Below are 15060 nucleotides of genomic sequence, written 5' to 3'. Positions count from 1 at the left end.
ATTATATCCAGAGCAGTTACATACAGCTGTAGACAAAAGTGAAATGATGGTTACATCATAACAAACACATAAGAGATCGGCTGATCATAGATAACATAAAGTTGACTAAATGCCTTTTATACGGTTTCATACAGTCTTACAGTTTATTTGATCAGCTTATCTACTCTTTTTTTTGGTTGCACAGGTTGAAATTTAGATGCAGCTAAAAGTTAATTTACAAAATTGCAGCCATATATCAATATTCATTTGCATTGTAAATTTAAGCTTTGGTGATGTTAGTAAATTACTAAAGCTTCGCTGAGCAATACATAATTCATGATTAGTCATTGAAATTCAAACATTTAAAATAATTTAGCCGAACCTTTCCACAATTTCGACAATACATAATACTCGGTACAGTTACTGACCTATGTTTGATAGTCCTTGTTCAACTTTACATGCTCATTATTGAAACACCCACGTTCGGTTGGTTGTGTGTTCAAAGCCCTTATAAATGATTCTCCGCAGATGTAACAGTAGATGGCGTACTTGTTCTACATATACACCTCATGACTATTCATGAGCTGTTAATCGTCAAGGTCAAAGACTATCTGTTTTCGTCAAGGTCAAGGTTTAAACCTCCCCCACCCCCATCGCTCTGCAACCGGAGCCAAGTAATGGCAGAGAATGTATTTTTATTCTGAATATTTAAACGCGTTTAGTTTACTACACTAAAACATTCAGTATTTTAATACATGCTTAGATATAACCTAAAATATTTCCATCAACATCCCGAATCTTTATCTGGCGGTGATGTTTTCCTTGAAGAAAGGCAGGACATACTTACTAAGACTTCTTATTTTTTTTGTAAGTTCCTTGGTTGTTTCTTAGAATGAAAGCTCTGTTTTCACACATCTTGAATAACTTGCCACACAACAGGAAGAAATCTAATTAGCCCATTTAAAAAAACTTTTTTTTTGTTTTGAAGTTCTTAGCCGGTCTCATGTTTCTTCATAAAAATATGCGACGCTGTAGTTTATGAAGACTTTTATTCGTGAAATAATTTGTTTTAATGCAAATAATTCAGAAGATGATAAAAAAAAGACAATAGGCTATACAGATTAAAAGCTGCATAATAGCAATGCAAGACATTTCTTAAATCTTTGATTATCATTCTTGATTTAACCTTGCAACTATAATTGGTTTATATATACCAAGCAAGAGGGGGGCATGCAGGTATAACAATGCGGTATTTAAAAAAAATACAATTGCACGCAAATGCTGTCATCTTTAGGAAGGAGGCTGTATGTCTTAAGACTGGATGGAGATTAATGTAATGTGTGATGTGTAATATAAGTAGCAAGCAAAAAAAAAGGCTTCGTATTGAGTTCATTTTCACGGAATTGGGTCTTCCACGTTTGCAATCAGATATTTTTTCCACTCTGTAGAAACTGCATTTTAATTACGAAAGGCAAGGATGCTCCTAGGTATGTACATAAGACGAACGTAGTGCTGAAATTGTACGCATTCACGTTCCCATTTACACTGCTATTTAGAATATATTCTCCCTTCTACCTGTACATTAATATCTTTAGAGATAGCGTATCCCTTCCAAAGAAACCTTAGTGCGTAAACATTCTTATTATACATTTCACGATATATCCCATAGCTTACCTGAGGAAACAAAAATAGCATGCACTCTAGTAGCGTTTTTATTAACTAAAACCCTTTCAGCAAGTTTTCTTTAGGTGCTTTGATAGCATTTATGCGAAGGAACGGTATGAATCAAAGTTTTATGATTATTCTTTTTGAGTGTTTCTGTCTATATGCACTCGACAATGTTTTTGCCTCGAAAATAGCAACCCTCTAGATTTTTCAATAATGGGTTGATTTATTTCTGGCGAATCTTAAACGATTTTAACGTCAGTTGCACCATATCTCTCTTGAAATATTATTTGTGAGTTGTTTGGGATTGTTTTTAAAAAAAAATAACGTGCAGGCAGAAATGTAAAAAAATCTAGCATCAAAAAAATGAGCTGGATTATTTTTTCTCCAGGCTGAGATTAAATATGTTCTAAACATTTGCAAAGTAAGTCCGAGTGTTTCTGGAATTGTCGCACTAGCTGTTACTTTTCAGTTTGGTGAGGACTTTCTTTTCTTTGACTCGTCTGTTTTGAAACCAAATAGTGACTTGTCTTTCTGAGAGGTTTGTTGATGCCGATATCCTCCTTCGCTTGTCCTTGGTGATGAATTTATTGGTAGCATATTCCCGTTCAAGTTCTTTTAACTGCACCTTGGTATAAGGCACCCTTTTCTTTCTTCCACGCCGAAAAGAGCTCGCATCCGAAGGATGAGAAACGACGTCTATAAAGAAAATGAAACACACCTTTACTATCCCATGCAGTTTAACGTCCGTCGACAGAAAAAAAACAGAGAATGTCACTGGTGTCAAGTTCAACATCAGTGCGTGGAGAAATTACTGGGATTTATTTACTGAATTAAATGACATACCAGCAAATGTAATTTTAATGCGTAATAAGTTGAATGAATGATATTTTAAAATATATATATGTTTAGGCAGTACATTAAAACGTGAAAGGCATATTTATGTTGGGCACATCCGGAATATTATTTCTTAACTGTGGTTTAATGTATATACCTTTCAGTTACCCGTACGCATTTGCAAGTCAGACAGAATGCTTTCCCCCTTCATTGGACCGATTTCGGTTATGGGGACTACATTACGTTTTATCTATATTTACCTGGCAGACTCGACTTCCAGAGGTGGGTGGCTTGAGGTTGCTCTTTTGAACAGCAGACTTGACCGTTCCACCCGTTGGTAATAGCCCAGGGCTGGTAGCTCTCCATGGGTAATAATGTTTCGTGTCTCGGTTCTCCCGGGGCGCTGATCGTGGGGACAACAGGTACATCCAAATAGCTAGGCATGGGTTGGTATGGCCCCGCGTAGCCTTGGTAGAAAGCAAACTCCTTAGCTCGGGTGGTGAAATCCTCGCCGGCGGACGTGTCCATATACTTGTCGGCAGGATAGCCAGACAAGGTGGAGGGCTGCGCACAGGACTTAATGCTGCTATGGTGGCTCATTCGGCATGGATAGTAACTGCTCCCAAAGTATCCATAAGGAAGAGAAGCACTGGAGGAAGTTTGAGCAGCTGGACAAGGACTACATTGTTTGACAGGTTCGACAATGCCAGAGGCTGGTAGTTCACTCGACGAGTAGGCAGAACTGGGGGCTAAGGATGCTGGATGGGCCATCAAATTCCTGCATTGGTTTGCTGTGAAGTTCCCTCCTGAAAATCCATCCATGCTTTTATTAATTTCATCCAAATTATTGTCGTAGACGAACATCACCGTGTCGATCCAGCGGGGATGAAGTATCACTGACGCTGTCATATCACGTCCAACATTGAGACTAGTGGCCGTTTTAAAAGCCCCCAAGACTGAAAAGAGATACTGAATCTCTCAGACTTACCAGCATTGACGCGCCAGTGTCGCTGAAAGCCACCCCCTCATTGGCTGCCACTTTTCCACGTGATATGCAAAGTAGATGATAAACATCTGAAGAATTAAAAAGGTAGATGCTACACTCGTCTAATATAGTAACGTTGGGGCATTTAGGTGAAACACTAATGGGAATTAAATACGTATCACACAATATTGAAATACCATCGGTGCACAAAATATACCAGATTATGGGATTGATAGTGGGTTTACATGAAAATGCCTGACCATGCTGGAAAAGGCAATATTTTGCACACACACACAGATGCTCGATGTTAAATATGTTGTTGCTGCGTTTAGCAAAACAAACTAATCATATTTATTGGCTTTACGCCGTAAAATGTTTAAAATATCGGTTTTCTGTGTTGGCGCCCGATTATCAGGCGAAGTTTCGTTTCTCTTTGGTTAGATGATTTTACGGTTCATCCTTGTTATCAAACGTCTCATATCAATTCAATTAGGCCTTCCTTTTCAAACAGGCTCTCAGTTAACCAAAGCGGGGCGTTAGGATGGGTTAGCGCCACACCTTATAGTGTATAAATAACATTACGAAGTGTTTTTAACTAATAGGAAAATAACGTTTGGAGAAATAGGTAGCTGCAGCAATTTTATAGTGAAAAGGAAACATCTGTATGACCTTTATATTGCTTCATGACATAACTCGTTAAACCAAATAGTAATAATGCCCAAGCAAAGTCCAAAATTATACTGAAGTGGATGTTTGCTAAAAAGTGATAATCATTTGAAAAAAAAATCCATCTGATCACTCTCGCTATAATATTTGTGAATAAAATAAACACCGGAGCAGTGTATGTTGAAATCAATCATTTTCAATTTTTGAAATATTGCAGAATAAGTCACTTTGTATTTCCATTCGCCCGAACAATTGAGATATTTACCCGGAGCAGTAATGGTGACATTTCCAACTAGCTTAAATACACTTAATTTCAAAGGACATTCATAACACAGATAGGAATATTGACGAAATATTTTCTTGCCATTTTAATATCTGAATTATTTCTCCCCCCGCTATTGCAATCTGTTCGTGATAGCTCGCTTGCTACAAAATGTATATTCTCTGAACATTCTGATCAACAGCATTCGCATAATTGGATTTCACATTAAAAATATCAATGAATGTATTTTACGAGTAACTGGCACATTCAAGTACACGGTGAAGCGATGGAATTGCGAATTATTTAATATCTGCCACATCTGTGAATTTACTAAAACTATAAATATTATTTATTTTATAACATCTATCGCGTTATTAAAAGCATTATTTGATAAATATACGCCTAAATAGGCGATGCATTTAGAATTAACGGTGAAATTTGGCGGAAAGCATGGCCATAATCCGCCCTACTAAACGCAGATATCACATGATGAAGAAGAGCGGCTGGTAAAACGGAAACAACGGTAACCAATACTATTCGACTGTAATAGGTCGTCGTAAAGAGTGATTTTAAATTCAATTTTAGCCATTTAATGGGACCTTACGGTAAGTGGAATCAAACCCATATCGTGATGAGCGACCTCATCAACCCTGTTTCAGAGTCGTTGGTCTTAGGTCTCTGGCTGGAGACCCAGTTCCTTAAGTGATGCAGCTGTCTCGAGCAATCTTTTTACTATTGAAATGCTTTTTATTCTTTATATTCACTACCTTACCCTCCCCCGCGGTCACTATCTCTCTATCGTTCTCTTTCCTGCTTTACTTGCTCTTCTCTTTATTTTCTCGCTCTGTCTTTTTTATCGTACTCTTCATATACAGGGGCCAGGCAATCGCCAAAGGAGTAGTTAATGGCGTTCATTTAATCCTATTTTAGGAAGTGGAAGTAATACGAAGCCTAAGTATTTGGGGACGCTTTCAGATACAGACGATCGTTATTTCGGCAGAGAGGCTGATATTCAAATTATAGGCAGTAAATACTCTCCGTCGGTTCCCGTTGTATCAAATCACGTAATTAAAACATAGTCTTTCAACCGTCCAGAAATATTATGAATTAGCTTTCCTTTCGGTATCCAAAGCGTTCAACAGTTTACCAGTTTATAATTGCCGAAAATTGATTGAAATTAATTCAAAAGATACAGTGCTGCAGACAAGTTAAATTAGGACTTTCTCACAAGATCTTGGGCGATTATTCTTTCACATCCTTGACCAGAGTACTCGGTGGGGGATCGTTTAATTTATACCCCAGTGATTATTATGTGATAAGGCGATTGGTACTCGTGTGTATCTGTCGTTGACTGACAAAGATTCGCTTCCTTCCATAATTATTACTCGATCGATCTCTTCAGTATCAGCATTGATTACATTTCCCCATACATTGTAAACAACGGTTATTTTTAAGCTTTGTTCTAATTTTGCAATATTTTTAAAAACATATTGATTCCACGTTAATTCTTAATAACGCCGTATCTGTTCAGCTAATCTCATCGTTTATACCGAAGGTGGATTACATTTAATTATGTAGTATTTGTTCCACTGTAATATCCATTTATCAGATAAATAGGCAAGTTTGTGAAAGACTGGATTGTTTTGGAATATGTTTCAAGCTGAATTCATTTAAAAAAAAAGTTTTATACGGCGACAATTTTTCATTGAGCATTAATTAATCGTGTTGACTGCTACCTCCCCCCCCCCCCCCCCCCCCCCCCCCCCCCCCCCTCCAAATGCACTTTGAATGCAACCAAATTCTGCGCTCTTCGGTGTAGGTTGGACCTTCGGTGTCTTCCGCTTTCAAAGAGTATTATTTTAAGGAAAGGGTGCGATATAAATACATTCTGCACTATATACAAACTGGCACATTGCAGATTATGCTACAAAATGGCAGCAATCAAATAGGCAGCTCTTTTACATACGGGTTAGACACGGCTAAAGGCCAAGGTCAAGTTGAAAGTTGCAGTCTAGCCAAAGTGAGTGCTGTCATTCACGCATTGACGACCATGTCTGAATTCTTATAAAAGCACGCCGTGAGAATTGACTTTTTCATTACCGTTTTGTTTGTTTTCTTTTGTTTTCACTCACAACCTTCTAAATGAAAAAAAGCCCACTGACCATACCGTCATCATTTCCAGGCTGTTTCTGCATGGTTGGTAAAGGATGTGAAATGGATGCAGTCGCTTTGAGATACATTGCAAATTATACAACATTACATCCGGTTTAAATGCACTGTTTACGAAAGCTCTTGTTTTGAACTGAGTGCACCATAGGCACGTCTATGTTACTTGGAAAGGTAGGGGCAATCGGAACACGCTTAACTATACTGATGAACACTGCGCCAAATATTGAGGGCCATGCTGCGGTGCCAGGAGTTATCTCCGGGCACGGTTTCAAGCTATTATTGGATCCGTACATCAGCAATGAAAAGCTTACACTCTGACAATGTGCAATATCGACATGTCTAAAAGGTAACCGTGTCTAAGAGATAACTCTTAAGAAGTAAATGCTTACGTCTCGTAAGAAAGGTATCTTTGGAACCATGCAAAATATCAATTTAGTCTTATAATCGTTGTCTACCGTTTTGCTTTCAAGTATTTTACAGTATTTCATGCGTAAGCACACGACCTCGATATTTGCAATGTGTTATCAACCGTTTTTTTTTTTGGTTTGTCTTTTCGGAACGATGTTGTGAATAATATCGCTTAATTGCTCAGAATGTGTGTCTGCAACCCAAACTATCGCTGAAGCAAAACTTGAAGTAACCAAGTTGTGAGAATGTAATACTAATTAATGAGTTAATAAATCGCTACCGCTAAAACACGTCAACAACTGTTTTCCAATAAGAATATTAGTTTGAAGTATCAATTCATAGCATTAACTTGTCGGTTTCATTTCCAACATTTTTTGGGGGTGGTTGGGTTCATTGGTAAATTGATTTCCCATTTTCGAATAATAAAAATGTTTACGTGATCAGGAATTATTAAATCTCCAAATTGCATTGGTCAAATATCTCTGGGCACCTATCTGTCATAGTTCTTTGAATCAATACTACGTGGCTGTTAGAACTTAGTTTTCCTACATTTTAAACCATCTATCCAAAGTCTGCAGAGTTAAAACTATTTGCAGCATGCCATAAAAATATGCTTAGACCATGCGTTCTCAAAATTACTGCTTTGTTCTTTAGGAAAAACTGTCTGGTTTATGCCTTTCAAGGGGAAATATCACCCGCTTCTTCTCGGGACTGAGTCTAAAGGGATAATCAACATGCATGTTTTTTTTCTCCCACCTTTATTATTAATTAATGCTACAAATTACATATGACAATCTAATAGTTGTTTGATAAATAATTTACTGGGCAACAATTTGATATCAGATTTTATGTCACAAAGGTCATATGGTAAGTCATTCCATTTATAAAATACAATCATAATGTATTCACTGCTCCTAGAAATATCTCATATCGTTTTATACTCCTGTTTATAAAGGTAAGGCGATGTGTTAACTCCACCAAAAAATACGTTGTGCTGCTCAATTATGCATGTACTACATTTAATAAAGTCATTTCTCCATTTTGGCCGCATTCATTGCAGTAACATATGTGATGGTATTTCCTAAATCAATTAACTTGCCATACTTTTATATGTCTGTGTGTGCATCTTACGAGTCATATTTGGGATATTTATACGACTGTTTATTCAGCACTGCACATTGATAACTCAAAAGACCCTGCACATGATTCCTTTCTGAAATATTTTGAAATATCCTGGAGCCTAAGTGAGATCAAAGAAAATGATTAATTTGTTTTGCTGCCCATGAACAATTTTTGCAAAATTGTAACATTTGTATCAATAATTGTATGTACAATACAGATTGAACATGGTTCCTCTTTCATCGCTTAATACTTATAGATATAAGAAACATGCATTCATCGTTATATTGAAACATGTCGTCAAGATAGACTTTATAGATATATTGATATCACTGGAGAATCACGGTCACTTGTGAGACTCAGATTTGGCAGGGAATACGTATATGCCATAAATGTTTGCATTACTGCAATTGTCAATCTTATTGTACAGCAATACACAAATATTTTGCTTGGGAATTTGTATCGTATTGGTCACTGTGAAGCATTGACAAGTTTGAAACTAACAATTCCCATTTAATCCACATTTATTAATGTCAGTCCAATATTCAACACAAAATGTCATTCACCTACATTGGCAAATATAGCTTAAGGATACAATTTATTGAATTAGAATTAATGTGATAATTACATTCGTATATGTACTTTACTTGGTTTTTCGCGCAGGTATGCACGTGAGGAGGGGGCTGTTTACACGTGGTATTACCTTATTTATGCATAGTGTATGCAAATGTCTTGTCAATGTTGCCATCTGAAATGGGTGAACATTTAGAAAAAAAGATAGTTGTTGCACACTGACAACTGCTTCATAATAACCATTACCCATTGCTATACGGTTATCATTGATATTATTACATGTAAATTAGCCCTTTAATTAAACAACTCAATTTGCAAAGAAAACACCGGCTTTTCTGCAAATGTATTCTCACGAAGTACAACTGGAATCTTATTTATCAAACAACTTGCTATGCGTAATAAGAAACCCAATTGTGCACATGTTTTGTTTTATTCGAAATTTGCCGCTAATTTAAATTTTAGCCATCTGTTCATACCTTTCCAGGGGTGGGGGGCACCTTTTATACTTTAAACTTAACTACAATGTCATTTTTTTCGGCTTGAGGACGCTCTTCGTAAACATTCATCAAAGGTACATAAAAGGGCATTTTCTGTGTAACAATAGACACAAAAAGCTGGACTAACTCAGCGGGACAGGCAGCATCTCTGGAGAGGAGGAATGGGTGACCCTTCTTCAGATTTTGTTTTGGAACTGCAGTTCATAACTGCATTATTAGTTACAGTTAGTTGGAAGCTAACGAGCCTTTTCTTCTCTGGCGCACATCTTCCCGAAATCGGAGGTACACAAAAATGCTGGAGAAAATCAGCGGGTGCAGCAGCATCTATGGAGCGAAGGAAATAGGCAACGTTTCGGGCCGACAGAAGGGTTTCGGCCCGAAACGTTGCCCATTTCCTGCGCTCCATAGATGCTGCTGCACCCGCTGAGTTTCTCCAGCATTTTTGTGTACCTTCGATTTTCCAGCATCTGCAGTTCCTTCTTAAACATCCCGAAATCGGAATTCGGTCTGCCATTACAAATTGTTACTCCCATTTAAAAAAAGCTTGGACCCCTTTGAGACATATTTTCGCTTTTGCTTCTTATTCTAATAGCAACCCTCCCTGGTTTGTTCGTCTGCTATCCTGCTCAAACGTCACCATTACCACACCCTCGCCCATACCCCAGCAAACAGAGACAAATGCACCATAATCGCTACTAATTTTGCATGTTCATTTTGTCGTTGTACTTCAGGGATCAGAAAGCAGGTTTCCTCGACAGAACTGTTGGGTTTTGCCATCTGGAAATTGATATTATGGATTCCCTACTTTTAACTGAGTTCTTGGGTGGCCAGGCCAGGGCAGGCCAGGGAGAATCATTGCTTCGAGCTGCGAATGAATAAGACTTAATTATTTGATTTAATTGGTCTACTGTCTTATAGACTTTTACTTAGCATGATTGAGTCTAATGTATAATAGGATCGTCACTGAATTGAATGGAAAAAATAAATTTCACTGTACTTAGGTGTACATGACAATAAAGTACAATTAAACCATTGTTATATTCACTATGACGTTTATAATTCTTACCTAAAAAATCATAACCAGCGATTAAAAGTACATGGTAGTATTTAATGCATTATTTTGCGTCAATGGGCCAAAATGTACAATATGTGCACTTTTGATAAACAAAGAAGGTTTATCAGAGTTGTAACTATCAGCTTTGAGGTACCGAATCTCAATTTTCTATAAACTATAAACTAATAGCTAAAACTCCTTAGGTAGTTTTACATACATATATGTGGAGTTCTGTCTTCCTGTCTACACTCATAATAAACTCAAGGGAAACGATTCAAATATTATGGACATTTAAAAAATCATCCCTAGGTTAAGACCCATATTTTATAAATATGGAACATCAATAAATTTAAGTATATACGAATTACGATTAAAAAGGAAAAAATGTTTTTTGTGATGTTGTGCAACTGGTACCCACACTATATTAAATCAACATTTTATGCATTGTATACATGTATTAAGTGCGAAGCTAGACTAAACGCCAAAGGTGCTTTGGTATAATTCATTGTAAATGTCTTGGACGATATTAGGACACGTCATTCATTTGGTACTGTTGCATTAGCATTGATTTTAGTACACAATGTACATTAATTGCAAATATTTAATATATTGATAACTATGTTTCTTAACTTTAGTTGCTGTCGCTTTTTTCCTATACACCATATTGGTAAGCTAGATATATGAATTAGTTTTGGACATTAATATATCTTGAAAATGTCATATCTAATATTTAACTCCCGGTTATTGGAACGCATATTTGTGACTGCAAAATCCAGAATGGACATCTGCGATACATATATAGATATGTACATTTTCCAGAGATGCTGTCTGTCCAGCCTTTTGTGTCTATCTTCGGTTCAGAGCAGTTCCTTCTTATCTATCTATATGTGTGTGTGTGTGTGTGTGTGTGTGTTTGTGTGTGCGTGTGTGTGTGTGTGTGTGTGTGTGTGTGTGTGTGTGTGTGTGTGTGTGTGTGTGTGTGTGTGTGTGTGTGTGTGTGTGTGTGTACTTGATTCTTTTTATTTTGTTTTTTCCGTGCTAATAAATCATTAATTCTTGGAGAATTGTCGCATTGTATACTATCCAGCAATTATTTACGGTGCACCTCCATTAGGTAATAGCTAAATGTATTCCCATACGAATACTTATTCAAAACCAGTTCATCGTTGCTCCTGTAATTTGTATTATGACATAGAAACATAGCAACATAGAAAATATGTGCAGGAGTAGGCCATCCGGCCCTTCGATCCTGCACCGCCATTCAATATGATCATGGCTGATCATCCAACTCAGTATCCTGTACCTGCCTTCTCTCCATACCCCCTGATCCCGTTGGCTACAAGGGCCACATCTAACTCCCTCTTAAATATAGCCAATGAACTGGCCTCAACTACCTTCTGAGGCAGAGAGTTCCAGAGACTCACCACTCTCTGTGTAAAAAATGTTTTTCTCATCTCGGTCCTAAAGGATTTCCCCTTTATCCTTAAACTGTGACCCCTTGTCCTGGACTTCCCCAACATCGGGAACAATCTTCCTGCAATCTTCCTATGACAAGACATAGTTACACACATTATCTTCTCGGCGACGGGCTTCGTCTTTGAATTTATGTGGAAACATTTCGAAACAAACATCTGCACATCCTCGTTTACAGTTGCCTCCGATAAAGGTGGCACAAAAGGATGGTCCGATTATTTCCTCTTTCTCCAACAAAGATGTTTCCTGGGTAGTAAAGCTGTACCTAGTCAGCTTACCTACAGGCCGTTGAAAAACTGTCATAACATAATGATAGCATGTTACTATTACATTGTACGGTCGCTTTTAGACCCCATCCCTTCTTTATGTCAGCTTATGTACCCCAAATGTAAAACACGGTCGACTTGGTACTAAACTCGGTCCTATAGTCGTAGATTGGCGCTCTTTCTGCTGCATGGAGGCAGCGTGAAACTACAATAATCAGAAGATCTAAATGAAGTCTTCCATGTCGAAAATTAATTGAGTATTTGCGCGAGGTAGCTAGTATCAGGCAGTGTAGTCCAATAGCATGTGAGGTCTTCTATTTCATAATATTTCAAGGAAAGATGAGACTGCTATGATTCGCAAATGCATTGCATATTTTCCGACTATTTAATAGATGGTAAATTATTTTAATTAACACAAAATACTGCATTTATTGATACAAAACGCAACACAGATGATTTTATTTGGCTTTTGTTTTTGGTTGATCGACAATTTACTGAATCTTTCTAAATTAATTTATCCTGAAAATGTTTGATTGAAAATGTTTTAAATCGATCGTAAACTGTCTCCAGTGACTAACTCGTTCTCTGTGCATCCCCACCATACCGACAGAAGGCAGGTTATGAATTATTTCCCGTTGGATTAAAGAATCAGGGATGCCACCAGGATATCGTCAGTCTCTTCATCGGGATATATCTTAATCTGACGAGTCAGATGAGAAAACCGAGGAGTCTCTATATCTCCACAGAAACCCTGTCTGACCCTTGCATGTTCAGCCAAGTTCCAGGCCAGTCAAGGAGCTCTCGTGAATGACTGCAACTCAACTATTCTGATACACAAGAGCAGGGTCTATACAAACTCATGACTCGAAAATTCGATCACAGCCGTAGGGAGTCACATCAAATCTTTGATATGCCTAAGAGCGGACCAATAAAAATAGTCACTGTCACTTTGGGAAGAAGTAAAAGCTAGATACGTACAGCTCATATTTCTGAGCCAAATTATCCCTGTAATTGCATTGTAGCGACACAACTTTGCCGCTAGATGTCTTCAAAGTTAAATGGGAGACTTTCAAGAATGCTGTTCTTTCCCGAATTAGGAGTTTCGCCCACAAGCATCGTTGCTGTTAGCTGATTGCTGGTTTTGTGTTTACCTGGACCTAGTTGAACAGCACGTATGAATGCAGAATTCAATCTTTTTAACGCACTGCACAAAGTTGTCAATGTTGAAACAGGGCGCATCCTTCGCTTATACAATTGCATCATTATGGTACACTAACTGTGTTGAAATAGAAAGGTAAAACTGCAAACAGGCCTCCAGTATTCGAAGCAAGAACAGCGAGGTAGTCACCAGATTTACATTGCCAGATGCAGAATATGAGCCAACGTCAGAAATGTTATTTCCATCGAACTCAAGATTTACATTTACTTTGCAGTAGATTTGCGCAGTTTACCTGCAGAGGGACATCTGTGCTGAAACGGAATATATGAAATATGGTTGGGCAAATGGCCCTGCTCCAGCTAATTTAGCAAAATGACACGGGAATTTTGAGATTTATTGATCATTAATTACATCTGGCAGAGCACCTAGGCTTTCATCAAAGGCACCTAAATTACTTTTAAACAAATATTTAGTCCCTAAGCAATAAAATGCTTAGTGCCGAACAAAAGGAGTGTCCTTGGTGTCCTGACCTAGTTAAAAATATCCAAAGTAGTCATCCGTTCTCGTACTTTTTAGTTGGCATTGCCGATTCTTTTGCACGACGTTCTTTCACCAAAATCCCCACCCCAAATATCTCTAATAAAACAGAGCGAGCATTTCCTCTACCGAAACTATATTTTGCCTTTCAATTTTACATCGTTTTCATCTGGCGACTGAAACAGTGCTCTTCGCTCTATAAATATTCCTGCATCATTACTTAACTTAAGCTTTGGTGTTCGATTTCATTGATCACAGTGAAATAAATCATTCCAAATGTTCGAAGAGAATAGGAAAGTGAAACGAATCCAGAAATTGCTGAACGTGTATTTCACCTTAAATACGTTCTTTAAACAACAATTTATTTTTCCTAGGACTGCGTTTCAAGTTTTTGATATCCTGAAACAAATTAAAAAACACCCGCATTGAAACGAATTAATGCCTCATAGCTGGATCTCTGAATTATTTAAGATCATATAGTTTTCAACGAATCATTGTCGGAAACAGGAACGAGCTAAGCGGGTGTGGTCTCTCAACATATAATCGCCCGGGCTGAGGGTCGAGGTGGTGATAAGGGGGGGGGGGGGGGGGGGGGGGGGCAGATAGCTGAGAACAAAAATCAGCTCACATTAAAATAAACCAAGCCTCAACTTGGTTTCGTCGGCTGGGGCAATGTATTATTTTTTTTTCTGAGCGCATCTGATCATTGCATGCATAAACTCCTGTTCCCGTTGATTTCGTTAGATCCAAAGAATGCATTGCTTGAAATAAACCCGAAAACATCGATCGAAATATGGGTTCTGGCAAGTCAACTAGCAGCTGATTGGTTTAAACGCATTCGACCACTTCCCGAAGGTGTTTTATTGCTTCAGTGTGTTGTGGGTAGATTGGAGTAAAGGGCACGGTGTAAAGCATATTGCTCCTTTCATTCTCTCCAATGCTTCTTATCAGCTGCACTCCAACCTCTCAAAACCTAATAATGTTTGACTGGTCTCGTGTCACAAAACGAGTAAGCTTATGCCCATTAATTGAAATATTTTAGTGCGCAATTATTATTGCCAAATACGTATTTTAGTTGGCTCTACCTTGCCTTCACTTTTCGAGAATTTGTTAATTATACCATTTCAGATAATGCAGGTAAATTCTTTGAACAAATAGTATTTGTAGTTCAAAGGCACGGTCACAGTCACACTGCTTTCCATTCCAGGAAGTCAAAAATATCCCCAGTGACAATTATAGACCATAAAAATGCACTAAAAACCATGAGCTATTACCAAGATTAATGTCAGTGTGTAGTGCAAATGAAATTGGACTGTTTTAACGTTGGTTTATGCATTGTGGGTGTGTTGTTTTTAAACTGTACATGTTAAATAATGCTAAAGCGGTGCGGTACCGATAAAAAAAATCCCGT

The 15060-nt window shown here is 37.8% G+C and overlaps 1 protein-coding gene and 1 long non-coding RNA gene across 2 annotated transcripts in view; one reads left to right on the top strand and one right to left on the bottom strand.

Moving 5' to 3' along the window:
- Window positions 1–1009: 1009 nt before the first annotated feature.
- Window positions 1010–3467, bottom strand: hoxa13 (homeobox A13). Its single transcript, XM_033047538.1, has 2 exons — window positions 2742–3467; window positions 1010–2343 (listed from the first exon to the last, which is right to left on the bottom strand). Exons 1-2 carry the CDS (start codon window positions 3388–3390, stop codon window positions 2099–2101), a joined length of 894 nt encoding a protein of 297 aa, XP_032903429.1. The 5' UTR covers window positions 3391–3467; the 3' UTR covers window positions 1010–2098.
- Window positions 3468–14492: 11025 nt separating this feature from the next.
- Window positions 14493–15060, top strand: part of LOC116990005 — a 59965-nt gene continuing 59397 nt past the window's right edge. The window contains exon 1 of the long non-coding RNA XR_004416390.1: window positions 14493–14786. This is a non-coding gene — a long non-coding RNA (uncharacterized LOC116990005). The remainder of the gene's footprint in view (window positions 14787–15060) is intronic.

This window comes from Amblyraja radiata, chromosome 2 (assembly GCF_010909765.2).
Source record: "Amblyraja radiata isolate CabotCenter1 chromosome 2, sAmbRad1.1.pri, whole genome shotgun sequence".
NCBI lineage: Eukaryota > Metazoa > Chordata > Chondrichthyes > Rajiformes > Rajidae > Amblyraja > Amblyraja radiata.
The sequence above is the reverse complement of the archived record's forward strand: the minus strand, read 5'-3'. Positions and strand labels throughout refer to the sequence as shown.